Genomic DNA, 12,451 nt, shown 5'->3' on the forward strand with positions numbered 1-12,451 from the left:
CAATATGCTGATGATTAAGGGGAACACTCCAGTGGGAGCTGGGGTGTGATAGAACACACCTTTAATTCCAGCACTTAAGAGGCAGAAGCAGGTGGCTCTCTGAGTTTGAGGCCAGCCTAATCTACAGACTGGGAACCAGGATATCTAGAGGTACTGTCTTGGGGAAAAAAATAATAAAAAGAAAGAAGTGGGGGAAAGCTACAGGTCATCTTAGATGGCTTGGAGTTCCCCATGGGAAATCTTTCATGTGCCCAGCCTTTCAGCTCTTGCTAGCTGCAGTTCCTGCCCCCCTTTTTTGTTTTGTTGTTTTCAGAGACAAGGTCTTTCTGCATGTTCCTGGCTGACCCGGAACTCACTGTGTAGACCAGGCTGTCCTCAAATTCTGCCTGCCTCTGCCTTCCAAGTACTGGGATCAAAGGCGTGTGCCACCACCGTACCTGAAGACTTCCCACCCTTCCAGCTGCTTGAGTTGGGGGGATCAAATTCTCTGAGGGAAACTACCCTTTCAGCCCTTCGTTTTTGGTCCCTTACATATTCACCATGACTTCCAGGACTGTGCAGACCTTCTGCGTTGAGGAACATGAGGTTGGGGAGGTCAGACCTCAGATGAGGTTGCTCCTTTGGCCTTCTCTGCCTGGGAGAATGGGCAGCTGCTAGCCCAATTATATGCAGAGTTCTTCCACCCATGGGGTGTTTCTCTTATTTTTGGAAGCCCATATGAGTTTAAGCAAAACAAAACTATTTCCGACCCAAAGGAGCACTCGGTTACAGCAGACTCTGATGGGTCGTTAAGTAAACGTATCTTCCCAAAATACTTCAATCCTAGACTACGGTTTCCACTTAGTTATGAAATTAGTAGGCTTTGAGGCTCGAGGAAGGTAGGCCAGAAGCATATTAAGTAGAACTTAAAAAAGCCAGGCATCGTAGCTCATGCTTATAAGCCCACCACTTTGGAGGTTGTAGTCGAACTGCCAAGATTCAAGGCTAGCTGGAGTACATAGTTTCTTGCCAACCTGGTCTAAAGAGTGAGACTCTGTTAACAAAACAACAAAACCACGCACGGGGAAATTAAAGCCATTCCTTGTATAACTCCAATATTCCCGCTCGCTCCTCACATTCTGGTTTCCTGTTTCTCTGGGTGGGGACCATGACACATCCATGACCAGTAAAGGATATGTGGATGGAAGAAAAAGGAAGTGAGTCAGCCACGCCCCGCAGCACGCCCTGCTCCATCTTCACAGGCGGTGGGAGGGGCCGGCTTTCCAGATGGACCGGGGTGAGAGACAGGGGGAGCTGCTGCTGGCTCAGCCCCCACGGTTGCTGGGCAGACTCTGGGGAGGTATGACTTTGGAAAGCTGCGTCCTGGGGAGGGCTGCCACTCCATTGGCCATCGGGCCCACGACCCAGAAGCTGCCTAAGCATCTGATTTTCCCAGGTGTGGGAAGGTACATTTGTCAAGGGACAATTTGGTAGGGGACTCTGATATGATCTAGGGACTCCTCTTGGAGAGACAGGACACATAGGAGAATCTAGAGGCCTTGCCAGTGTTGAATTGCCCAAGGGAACCCCAGCTTGTGGCTGGATCTTTCTGGGCAGGGTGGCAAGAGCAAGTGGGTCCTTATAGGCACTTCTCCCTGGAGGTGAAGGCTGGTTTCTGCCCTCTGATGCTAGCCCCTGGCAGCTTCGCTCCTGCTGCGTGAGATGTCTCTGTGGATCAAATAGCACTTGCTGTAATACGGAGTCCACAGCTTGGGACACGGCCCTGCTCAGTTCTTTCCTCAGAGTCTCCACCAAGGCCCGTGGGCCAGAAGGACAGAGCATCGGCTCCTCTGAGTACTGTAGGACCTCAGCTGCTCCGGGCTTTACTGCTCCACAGAGGTCCTTGCTAGAACTCTGGTGAGGCTCGTTCTCCACGGTCCAGGCACCAGATGAGCAGCTGTTCCTCGGCCTTGCCCTCGGGGAGCTTCTTGGCTCAGTTCCTCCTGGGCTCTGTGCTGGTGCTCTGGGCTCTGTGGCCTGTAGGACATGCTCCTGCAAATGTCTTAGCTGTTGCTTCAGTAGATGAAGCTGTTCTTTCACCCGGGTCCCCCCCTTCTTGGGCCCTCGCTCCCAGGCAGGGCTAGATTTCAGGGGACCTTGGTGCATGGGAAGGCTCTGCTTTCTCTTCCGCTCCCGACCCTTTTCTGGACAGCGCAAGCTCTCCCTGGCTCTGCCTGACACCGACGAGCTAGGAGAGAGACACATGCCTCGGACAATGGTCTCTACTCTGGCCCTCTTAGCCTGGATGTGCTCGTCCCAAAACCAGTCAGCTTCAGTGAGGCTGGAGCTGGGCAGCTGACCACTGGGAAACGAGTCTCTGCCTGCCTCTGCGGTGGCTGGGCTTCTCTCCTGGTCCATGCAGGTTTCTTCTGCCAGGTGGGTGCAGGTCCGAGACTGAGGAGGAAGCAAGACAGCAGCAGGTGGATCCATGTCCTGCCTCTCCGGATGCTCATGCAGAGCTCCCAGGAGGAGCCCAGGGCCTTTGAGAGCCCTGCTAAATTGAGCAGCGAGAGGTGGGCCAGAGCGTGCTGAAGGGTCTTCTTCACACGCAGAGAGTGAACATCAACTGCTCCTGGGGTTCAGGAAGGCCAGAGTGATGGAACCCCTGGGACAGACTCCTGAAGCCAAAGACAAGAAGAAAACTATGCATACCAATTAGAGCTATGCTTTTCAAACGAATGGGCAAAGGGATCACCTTGGGAGCTTGATAAAGTGTGGGTTTCTATTCAGCCAACCTGGACCAGAGCAGAGATTCTGCATTCCCAACTAGCTACCACACCATGTTCATTGAGGCCTATGAGAAGCTCCCAGAAGAGAACCTCTCAGGGAAGAATATCTGAGCAGAATAATAAATAATGATAGCAGGGTGTAGTGGTGCACACATTAAATCGCTGCCCTCATGAGGGAGAGTAGATGGATCTCTGTGAGTTAGAGGACAGTCTGGGCTACATAATGAGTTCCAGGACAGCCAGAGAGTGCCACATAGGGAGACCCTGCGTCAAAACAATAACAAAAGATGATAGGACCAACTGAACAGCTTATCCAACATCCCTGGGCTCGGAGCCATCGAGGGGGATACTTGGCTACACCATCCGTACACAACTGGTAAGCGACAGGCTGAAGTCAAACTAAGCCTGGTCAGTCAGATCCAGAGTGAGAGCAACAGAGTCACCTGGGGGCTCCTTTAAAATAGCAAAGTCCAGGGCTGGAGAGATGGCTCAGCAGGTAAGAGCACCGACTGCTCTTCCACAGGTCCTGAGCTCAATTCCCAGTAACTACATGGTGGCTCTCAACCATCTGTAATGGGATCCAATGATGCCCTCTTCTGGTGTGTCTGAAGTGAGCAATGGTACTCATGTATGTAAAATAAATCTTTTTTAAAAATAGCAAAGTCCATTGATTTAATTAGAATAAATAGGACCCTGGTAGTGGACCAGGAACTCCCCACCCCAGACTGGGTCTCATGTAGCCCAAGGTAGCCTTGAACTTACTATGTAGCTCAGAGTGAACCTGAACTTCTGATCCCCCTGCCTCTGCCTCCTGCATGCAGAGATTACATGTGCGTACTCTACCAACTAGGCTACATCCCCAGATTTGTTTAGGTTTTGGGTGCCCAAGAATTGAGAGCTACCACCCACCTGAACCCAAGAATCTTATTTGAAACAAGTTTGAGAGTCATTGCTATTTTACTGCAGTGCTGCCCTGCATCCTTGAAACCAGATGAGGCATTGCTAGCTTAACTGCCTATTCAGCAGCTGCTTATGGAACACCTGCTTGGGCCAGGCCTCTGCCGTGGAAGGGCTGCATTGATTAAGACCGGAAGTCTGCTCTCAGGAAACTGTGGGGCTAGGAGGGGAAGCAGAAACCTGTTCTGAGGTCTGCTATGAAGAAATCAGGTAAAGCGGGGAAACTGGGAGAAGATATAAAAAGGGAGCTGTTTTAGCAAAAGTGTCTTGGAAGTATTCTACCCACCCAGAGTCCGCTGGGGAGGGTTCTAACAGAGGCAGGACAGATGAGAGCACAAAGTTCTCAGAACCACCAAGCTGTCCCACATGGCCACTCACTGTGTCTCACGACAGTCTTGACTCTGGTTTCTTTTCCCACTTTTGTAGACAAGTAAACTTGGGCTTTGTGATGTCAAGAGCAGCTCCTAGTTACCAGAATCTTCTAACCCCAGCCACACCCCAGCTGCCTCTGATTGGTTTCTCTGTCCATTAAGCAGATTCACCATTTTCTATCAATTTCCCTTCTACAGATTTCCACCTCTGTTTGCTCCTCTTGAACCAGAAGGGGCTGAAGAGGTGTGAGCAGCAAAGGGCTTGACACACAAGCGTGATGCCCCCCAGCAGCCGCAGAAAACCCAGCTATGGTGGTGTGTACCTGTAATCCCAGTGGGGATGCAGAGACAGGAGGATTTGGAGGGCCTGGCTGGCCAGTCTAGCTGAATCAGTGAGTTACAGGTGCAATAAGAAACACACAAACACACACAAAAACACACAAACACGCACACACACATACACACATGCACACACACACACACACACACACACACACACACACTACTTGACTGGGAGAGCTGACTTATTTCTGCTTCCTATTACCCTGAGCCTTGCTCTTCTGATGTTTGTAGGCCTGCCAGTGATATCTGCCCTTGGCATCAGCCTCCACCCCAGGCAGAGACACTCAAGTTCCCATGCTCTGCAAAGGACCAGAGGGCAGTGACATCTGCAGTACCTTCGTAGGGAAATATACTACTGGGAGAAAGTTGGGGTGGTGGGTCAGACGAATTAGGGGATTTTCAGTTTGAATAAGACATTTGTAAATTATTAAAATAAAGAGCCAGGAACGGTAGCTCAAGCCTTTAGTCCCACTATGTAGTGAGTTCCAGGTTACCCAGGAGCTACAAGTAAGACCCTGTCTCAAAAATATTTTTAATTAAAAAAGTTAAAGATTTATTTATGTATGTGAGTACACCATCACTGTCTTCAGACACACCAGAAGAGGGCATCAGATCCTATTACAGGTGGTTGTGAGCCACCATGTGGTTGCTGGGAATTGAACTCAGGACCTCTGGAAGAGGACCTCTGGAAGAGCAGTCAGTGCTCTTAACCACTGAGCCATCTCTCCAGCCCTAATTAAAAAATTAAAAATAGGGGGGAGGATATAGAGGACCTTCAGGATAGCATTTGAAATGTAAATGAAGAAAATATCTAATTAAATAGCTGGGCATGGTGGTGCACGCCTTTAATCCCAGCACTTGGGAGGCAGAGGCAGGCAGATTTCTGAGTTCCAGGCCAGGTTGGTCTACAAAGTGAGTTCCAGGACAGCCAGGGCTACACAGAGAATCCCTGTCTCGAAACAAACAAACAAACAAACAAACAAACAAACAAACACCCAGAACCTTACTCTAAGAAACGCTTTATCAGTCTTTTTTTTGGAGTTGGAGTTAAATAAAGATTGGACATTCAAATGAAAAAAAATTTAAAATAGCCAGGTATGGTGGTGCACACCTTTGATCTCAGCACTTGGGAGGCAGAGGCTGGCAGATCTCTGTGAGTTTGAAGCTAGCCTGATCTACAGAGCAAGTACTAGGACAGGCAGAGCTACACGGAGAAACTGTCTCTAAATAAATAAATAAATTGACTTGAAAAATTAAGACAGACTGAAAACTTCATTATTGTTACATCTGTAATAATAATGGTTTGCCCCTGTTGAAGAGAGAAATGTTCCTTCTTGTGATAATTTGACAATTTGATCATGAATATTATAATGTATATATGAAAATATTCTAAATATTTACCTCCTTTCTAGTTATGTGTGTGTGTACATGTTGCATTTGTGCATGAGTGCCTATATGCTTGTGTGTGTGAGGAGTGCCTATATGTTTGTGAGTGTGTGTGTGTTTGTGTGAAGGTGTGTGCTCCTCTTGTGTGCATACACATGCATGCATATTCATGCACAGGTCAGGAGAGGGCTTTCGACCCCCTGGAGCTAGAGTTACAGGCAGTTGTGTCTCACGCCCCCAAAATAATAATTTTTACTTGAAATGTGTATGAATGCTGGCAAGAGTCACCTTCTTGGGCAGTAAGAGAAGATGTGGAGCGAATGGCTTAGCACACCCTCACAGCCCACGGGGACATCATGTAGTCAGGTGTGTGTTGTGGATGTTGTAAGTGTGGTTGATGCTGCTTTCTCAATGATATTAGCCATGACATTAAATTTCTAAAACGTGGGTCTGCTTATGTCTGTCCATGGAATCAGAGCTTCCCTGGCTGCACTGACCGACCGTCAGCTGTCTCAGCTCCCTGTGAGCACAGCTCCAGAGAGTTGGCCTCTGTGCTCTTGAGCAGTCACATCTGTCACCTTCCTTGTCTTTGTGTGAATGGGTCCTTCTGCTTCTACCCTTTTCCCTGGCCTTTTAGAAACGTACAACACAAATCTCATCTCTAAAAACATCAGCTCTCTTCCATATGGGTTGCGAGCTCCCTCTTTGTGGCCTCCACGAGGGCCTGGTTGCCAGTTTTTGTCAAATGGATATTGGCTGATCAGCTGAGTGCATTGTTCTGTAGACTTGATTTTATCAATCTCTTCATCTTCTCAGTTGTGGCTCTGAAAATCCTCATGTCCCACATCCATAGATTCAATCACCTGGATTGAAATTTTCCTTTTAAGAAGTCATCTGTCAGGGCCTAGAGAGCTAACTCAGGACTTGAGAGTCCTGCTCTTGCAAAGAACCTGAGTTTGGTTCCCAGCACCCATATCAGCTGGCTCACAAACACTTATAATGTGAGCTCCAAATCGCCATGGGGACCTGCGCTCATGAGCGCATAACCACAAACATGGTCTCATATGCATACACACGCACCCAATTAGAAATAATAAAAATGTAAAAAGCATTCAAGGCCAGGAGAGGAGGCTCACATCGGCAATCCTAGTACTTGGGACATGGAGGCAGGAAACTAAGGAGCTAGAGTCTAGCCTCAGGTCCCTAGTGACGCTGAAGGTAGCCTGGGCTACAAGAGACCCGGTCTCAAGATAAACTGCTTCTGTATTGAACATGTAAAGTTTTTTCTTCTCACTGTCCTCTAAACAGTACTGTTTAACAACTCTTCACGTGGTGTTCATATTGTTCTAGAACCTGGAAGTAATCTGGTAGCTGGGGGTGGGAGGCTTGAAACCAGTCCCCCTCAGACACCAAAGGATCACTGTCCTTTAATTCAGCTCCCTTAAGCATCTATCCCAGAACCCTGCAAATGAAACAAGGCAAGCCTTTAGTCTCAACATGTAGGAGGCAGAGGCAGACCATCCTGGTCTACATAGCGAGTACCAGGTTAGCTCAGGCCTATATGTGAGACCCTGTCTCTAAAGAAATGTTTAATTAAAAAATTTGAAAATAGATGGCTTGAAAAATTAGAAAGATGAAGACAGATAGATGGATCCATTGAAGGCGCGCACGCGCACACACACACACACACACACACACTTACACACACTTACTTAAATTATTGCATTGCTTCTAAGTGTTCATATAGTCTGTGTGCCACATAACACAGCTATGAGACAGCAATACAGTGGTACTGGCTGTTTTGTGTATCCATGTGTTCTGGTTTTACTTTTTGTTTCTTTTGAGGCAGTCTCACTATGTTACTTTAGCCTGGAACTTGCTGTATAGACCAGGTTGGCTTTGAAGTCACAGACATCCACCTGCTAGGATTAAAGGAATGAACCTCCACACTGAGCCACAGTGTGAGGTTTTTGTTGTTTTGTTTTTTTTTTTTTAGACATTCATTTATTTAATGGGTCAGGAGAGGAGGAGCATACAACAGCACACATATGAAAGTCCGAGAATAGCTTGCAGAGTCGGTTCTCTTCCACCATATGGGTCCTGGGGATTGAACTCAGGTCATCAGCTTGGCAGTAAGTGCCCAAGGCCCGAGTATGTTTAATGAGGCAACAGGGAACAGAGATACCTCGAGGCGGAAAACTGGAAATCCAGTTAGACTCCACATGTTTAGATGTCGAGAAATGTTTACAGCCACGTCTGCAGGACAGTCATGGAAACAGAAGATCTCTGCCTACGGAGAAAACAGGGGCCTCTATGCTGAGGCCGGCACGCTGCCCTGAGCCTCCATCCGGCTGAGCGTGACAAAGCCCTGACGCTCTATGTTTGAAATGAACCGGCAGTGCTGCCGTATGCAGTGACATGGGCAGCGATGTAGTAGTCACAGCCTCAGAAGCAGCTTCATGGCTCTCCTGAGATTTGGAGAAATGGAGGATCAGCTTACTCCCCAAACACAGAAGTGGATTAGGAAGAAAACAAAAGTCCTGGAACGCTGTCTCTCAGAAAAGCACCGTGACCATTGTGTGCATCGCTTTCTCCCAGACTACTTCCCTGTGTGCATACTTAGAACTTTACGGAGTCTCTTACAATAGTGTCATTTTGAAAATCAAAATGGTATTACAGATAAAATCTGTAGTCTTGCCTTTTCCTCCTTCATGCCCATTAACATCAGTTTCAACACCATGAAAGATGACAGTAATTATAGGTATTAATTATATATGATAATAAATGTTATTATAATTTAAAGTTCTCTCTTAGTCACGTGTAGTGGAACATACCTTTATAGCAGGCGAATCTTTGTGAGTTCAAGGACAGCCTGGTCTACTGAGTGAGTTCAGGACAGCTAGGAAGGACTACATAATGAGACTGTCTTGAAAATAAAACCAATCAAAAACAAAACAGTTCTCTGTTGGGAGCTAAACTCCTTCCTGTCTTTTGCTAGCATTGTAGTACAATGTGTAGTGTTAAAGGCCCGGGCCTCCCAGCCATTTAACTAGTTGGGAAACTCTGTCAGTCTTACAAGTTCTCAGTTGTCTGCTGGGGAAAGCCCAGGTTCTGAGATTTGTTTAAGGATCCTGTGACCTAACACTGGCTTGTTTTAGAACAGCTCCCAACCCATACTGACTACTCGGAAGTGTTGACTATGCTCTTATGAATAAGACAAGCATTAGCATTCACACATGTCTCCTTGAGAACTTGATTTGTGTATCTGTTTGAGACAGTGCCTTGGGAGCCCTGGCTGGCTACCCACGTAATGGGATTCAAGTCCTGAGCCACCATGCTCATCTTCAATTTGTTTTTAATTTTAAATTTATTTATTTTATTTTATTTTATTTTATGGGCCTGAGTGAGGTTTTTTTGTTTTGCTTTGTTTTTTTTGTTTTTTTCATCATACATCTGCCTGGTGCCCGTGGAGGACAAAAGGGACCAGGAGATCCTGTGGAACTGCAGTTACAGTCGTGTGTGAGCTGCTATGTGTGAGTGTGTTGGAAACCTTACCCGACTGCCCCCCAGAAATATAGCAGCTGACCAAGAGGAACCGAGGGGTGGAGGGAACTTCTAGCCTTCACTCTGTACCTTGGTTGAAATTTTATAACAATGTGTTTGTTACTTGTGTATAAATGCACATGTGTGTGTGCGCATGTGCCTGTGTGCATGCATGTGTGTGTGTATATATTTTTAATTCTCAATTTACTCTGGTAATATATCTCTATCAAGGAGCCTGCCACCTCTACTTCCTCAACAAAGTAAGTGACATTGTCATTTAAATCTTTGTCACTTTGATGAGTGAAATCTTAAGGCATGTAATTCTTCGTGAATATGTATTGTTGCCATGGGCACAGCCATGCCAAGGACCCCAATGCCTCAGTCCATGGGCGTGGCAAAGCCTCCCCTGGATAAGCCTCAGGGACGGCATAGCTTGCTCTGGAGTGCAGATGTTGACAGAATGTGCAGAATACTCCACTGTCCCTTCCTCCTCCCAGATGCTCACAGACTGCTCCTTCCAAGGTGAGCTAAACCTTCCCCTTGTTCAGCTGTGTACCATGGCCCCCCTCCTCGTTTTTCATCTGTATGTGGTAACTTGCCCTCATTGTTCAGCTGAATGCAGTACCCCCACCTCTCTGCTCAGATGGACTGAACAAGCAGGCAAAGCTTCTGGGATGCTGCAGCGCCTCCATCCAAGAGCTCAACCCACCTGATTCTAGATGGTCTAGGTTTGACATTACTTCATCCCACTGATGCCTTCCTTAGGTCAATCTTGGAAGCTGTGTACACGTATAGCACAAATTATCTCACTAATTGTGTTTCTTTTATTATTTATTAACCTTTATCATATATTTTTAGGTAAATATTTACGCTGCATGTATGAAGAAACTTGGGGCTGGTGAGTAGCTCTGTGGTTTAAAGAGCCTGCTACTCAAGCGTGAAGATCAAAGTTCATTTCCCCAGCGCCCTCATAAATGCCGGGTGGGGGTGGTGGCAGGGTTCGAGAGGCAGAGACTGGATCCCTGAAGCAAGCTGGCTAGCTAGACCAATCAAATCAGTTATGTTACATACAGTGGATAACAACCCGGGAAAACAGTCAACATCAACCTATGGCTTCCACATGCACACGAACCCACACACAAACATGTACTTACATGCAAACATGCATACACACATGCACACACACTGTACAGTTAAACACACACGCCTGCGTAAGTCAAAACGGAACTTTAAAGTGTTTTTAGTGTAAGTGAATGATTTTATGCATACAGAGTTAAAAGAAAATTACAGTGATTTCTATGAATGTATGTCAAAGATGGCCATCCCATATTAATTTAAAGCAGGGGAATGGGTTAAATTTATAAGCATGAGACCATCTACATGACACTATCTTGTGTAGCTGTTTAAAAATTTATATTTAAGCAGAGTTTATGCAACACTACTTTATTATAGCTTCAAGGTTAAGAGAAAATTAGACATTAAAATACAACAAAATCTGGGTGTGGGTGTTTGCATGTTTAATCCCAGCACTCAGAAGGCTGAGTGAAGGACAGTGAGCTTGAGGCTAGCCTGGGCTAACAGTGAGACAGTAAGCTTGAGGCCAGCCTGGGCTAACAGTGAGAAGCATCAGCCCTTATCTCAAAAATACGCATGAGGGTCGGTGAGATGGCTCAGTAGGTAAAGGTGCGTGCTACCAAGTCTGATGACCTGAGTTTATCCCCAGCATCCACATGATGGAAGGGGAGAATTAATAAAACAGAACTCGTGAAATAGTGGAAAATGAACACAGGATTTTGTAGCTAAAAGGTGTAGAACGAAACTGAGGTTGAATGTCAAGTAAATGATAGACAAAAGAGCGGCGGGGTGCGTTTTCCCGGGCAGCTGTGAGAAGGAAGATCTCGGGTCTGCGATTTCTGCAGCTGCTCCTGTACACTCCAACCCAGGGCCCCTCTCCTGAGAGGCTGCTCACCTTTCAGATATCCCAGCGAGCTGAGCTCCCAAAGCGCTGCCCAAGTTGGGGAAAGGGATGGCTGGCTGCTCAGGGGGCCAGCTCAGGCATGCGCAGTTCCGCTCAGGCTATGTCTCCCTTCTGTGGTGAGTACAGATTTAGGCCACAGCATACTCCAACCGGGACAAGGAAACCAACTGGAAGAGCAGATGGGTTCAGGGGAGCCCTTGGGTGAAGGGCATCTTGGGAAGCCTGAGAGATGTTAAATCACTCCCATGACTGTCACTAAAGTGCGATTCGAATTTATACCAGAAAGTTTATTCCTATTTCCTTGATGACGCTCCTGCCAGCTTCTTGTTGGGACGAATTAGGATTGCTTTTGCTCATTCCTTCCCTTGCGTCTGTTCTATTTTAAGTGCTCAAGCCTTGGGTCTTGGTAGTTGCCAATCACGATTACATTCTGAGAAGTCTGGAGCCAAGTGTCTTAGCCTATGCACAAGGCAGAAGACCCAAGGACCCCTCCTCCATTGAGGATTCATTCACAATAATGATCGTTCATCCTCATTTACATGAATACATTCACGATAATGACCATTCAACCTCATTTACATGAATGCCTTTCTCTTTCACCTACTGTTTGCCTAACAAACCTCTCACCTAAATGGCCAAATTCCAGGCACAGCTAACGGTAGCTGCCTACGTAAGACCTGCTCAGGGAAGCTCATCTCAAAGTCCTGCAGTGCTTTCTGGCTATACTGAGGTGTGTTCACTCATAACCTCTGTCATTCTCCACAGTGAGAGGCCCTTGGCGTTGTCCTCACTCCAAACTGTATGCGCGGATGGTGGATGGTAGGAATGGGGGGTTATACCTCCAGGCCCCATCCGCACAGCCCTATCCACAGGCAGGTATGGCCCCAACTGAGTGAGAAGTCCTGGCAGCCTGAGGTTGTATTGGCTGTGAGGTTTGGAGCAATCAAAGCTCCTGGGCTTACATCAGAATGGTTAACTCTTTAGTGACCTTATGCAAGTCCTTTCTTCCTGTCTGTTTTTGTTGTTGTTGTTGTTTTGTTTTGTCTATAAAACAGGGTTGACTGTAGTCAGTCTCCTAAGCTTGTGTCTCCTCGGGACTTCATGTA

At 47.0% G+C, this 12,451-nt stretch overlaps 1 protein-coding gene across 8 annotated transcripts in view; it reads right to left on the reverse strand.

The window, feature by feature from the left end:
- Prox2 (prospero homeobox 2) overlaps positions 1-12,451 on the reverse strand; it is a 25,076-nt gene that overhangs the window by 7,149 nt on the left and 5,476 nt on the right. For 5 of the 8 annotated variants that reach the window (XM_006516278.4, XM_006516281.4, XM_011244187.3 and 2 more), the window contains one exon: positions 1,177-2,657. In XM_006516278.4, the coding sequence (XP_006516341.1) occupies positions 1,177-2,469 (1,293 nt within the window). In that variant the 5' untranslated portion in view covers positions 2,470-2,657. Of the gene's footprint in view, positions 1-1,176; positions 4,919-12,451 lie in introns of those variants that run through there. The other 3 variants (XM_017315213.2, NM_001361238.1, XM_030246952.1) reach the window with 3 other exon arrangements.

Source organism: Mus musculus, chromosome 12 (assembly GCF_000001635.26).
Source record: "Mus musculus strain C57BL/6J chromosome 12, GRCm38.p6 C57BL/6J".
NCBI classification, from domain to species: Eukaryota; Metazoa; Chordata; class Mammalia; order Rodentia; family Muridae; genus Mus; species Mus musculus.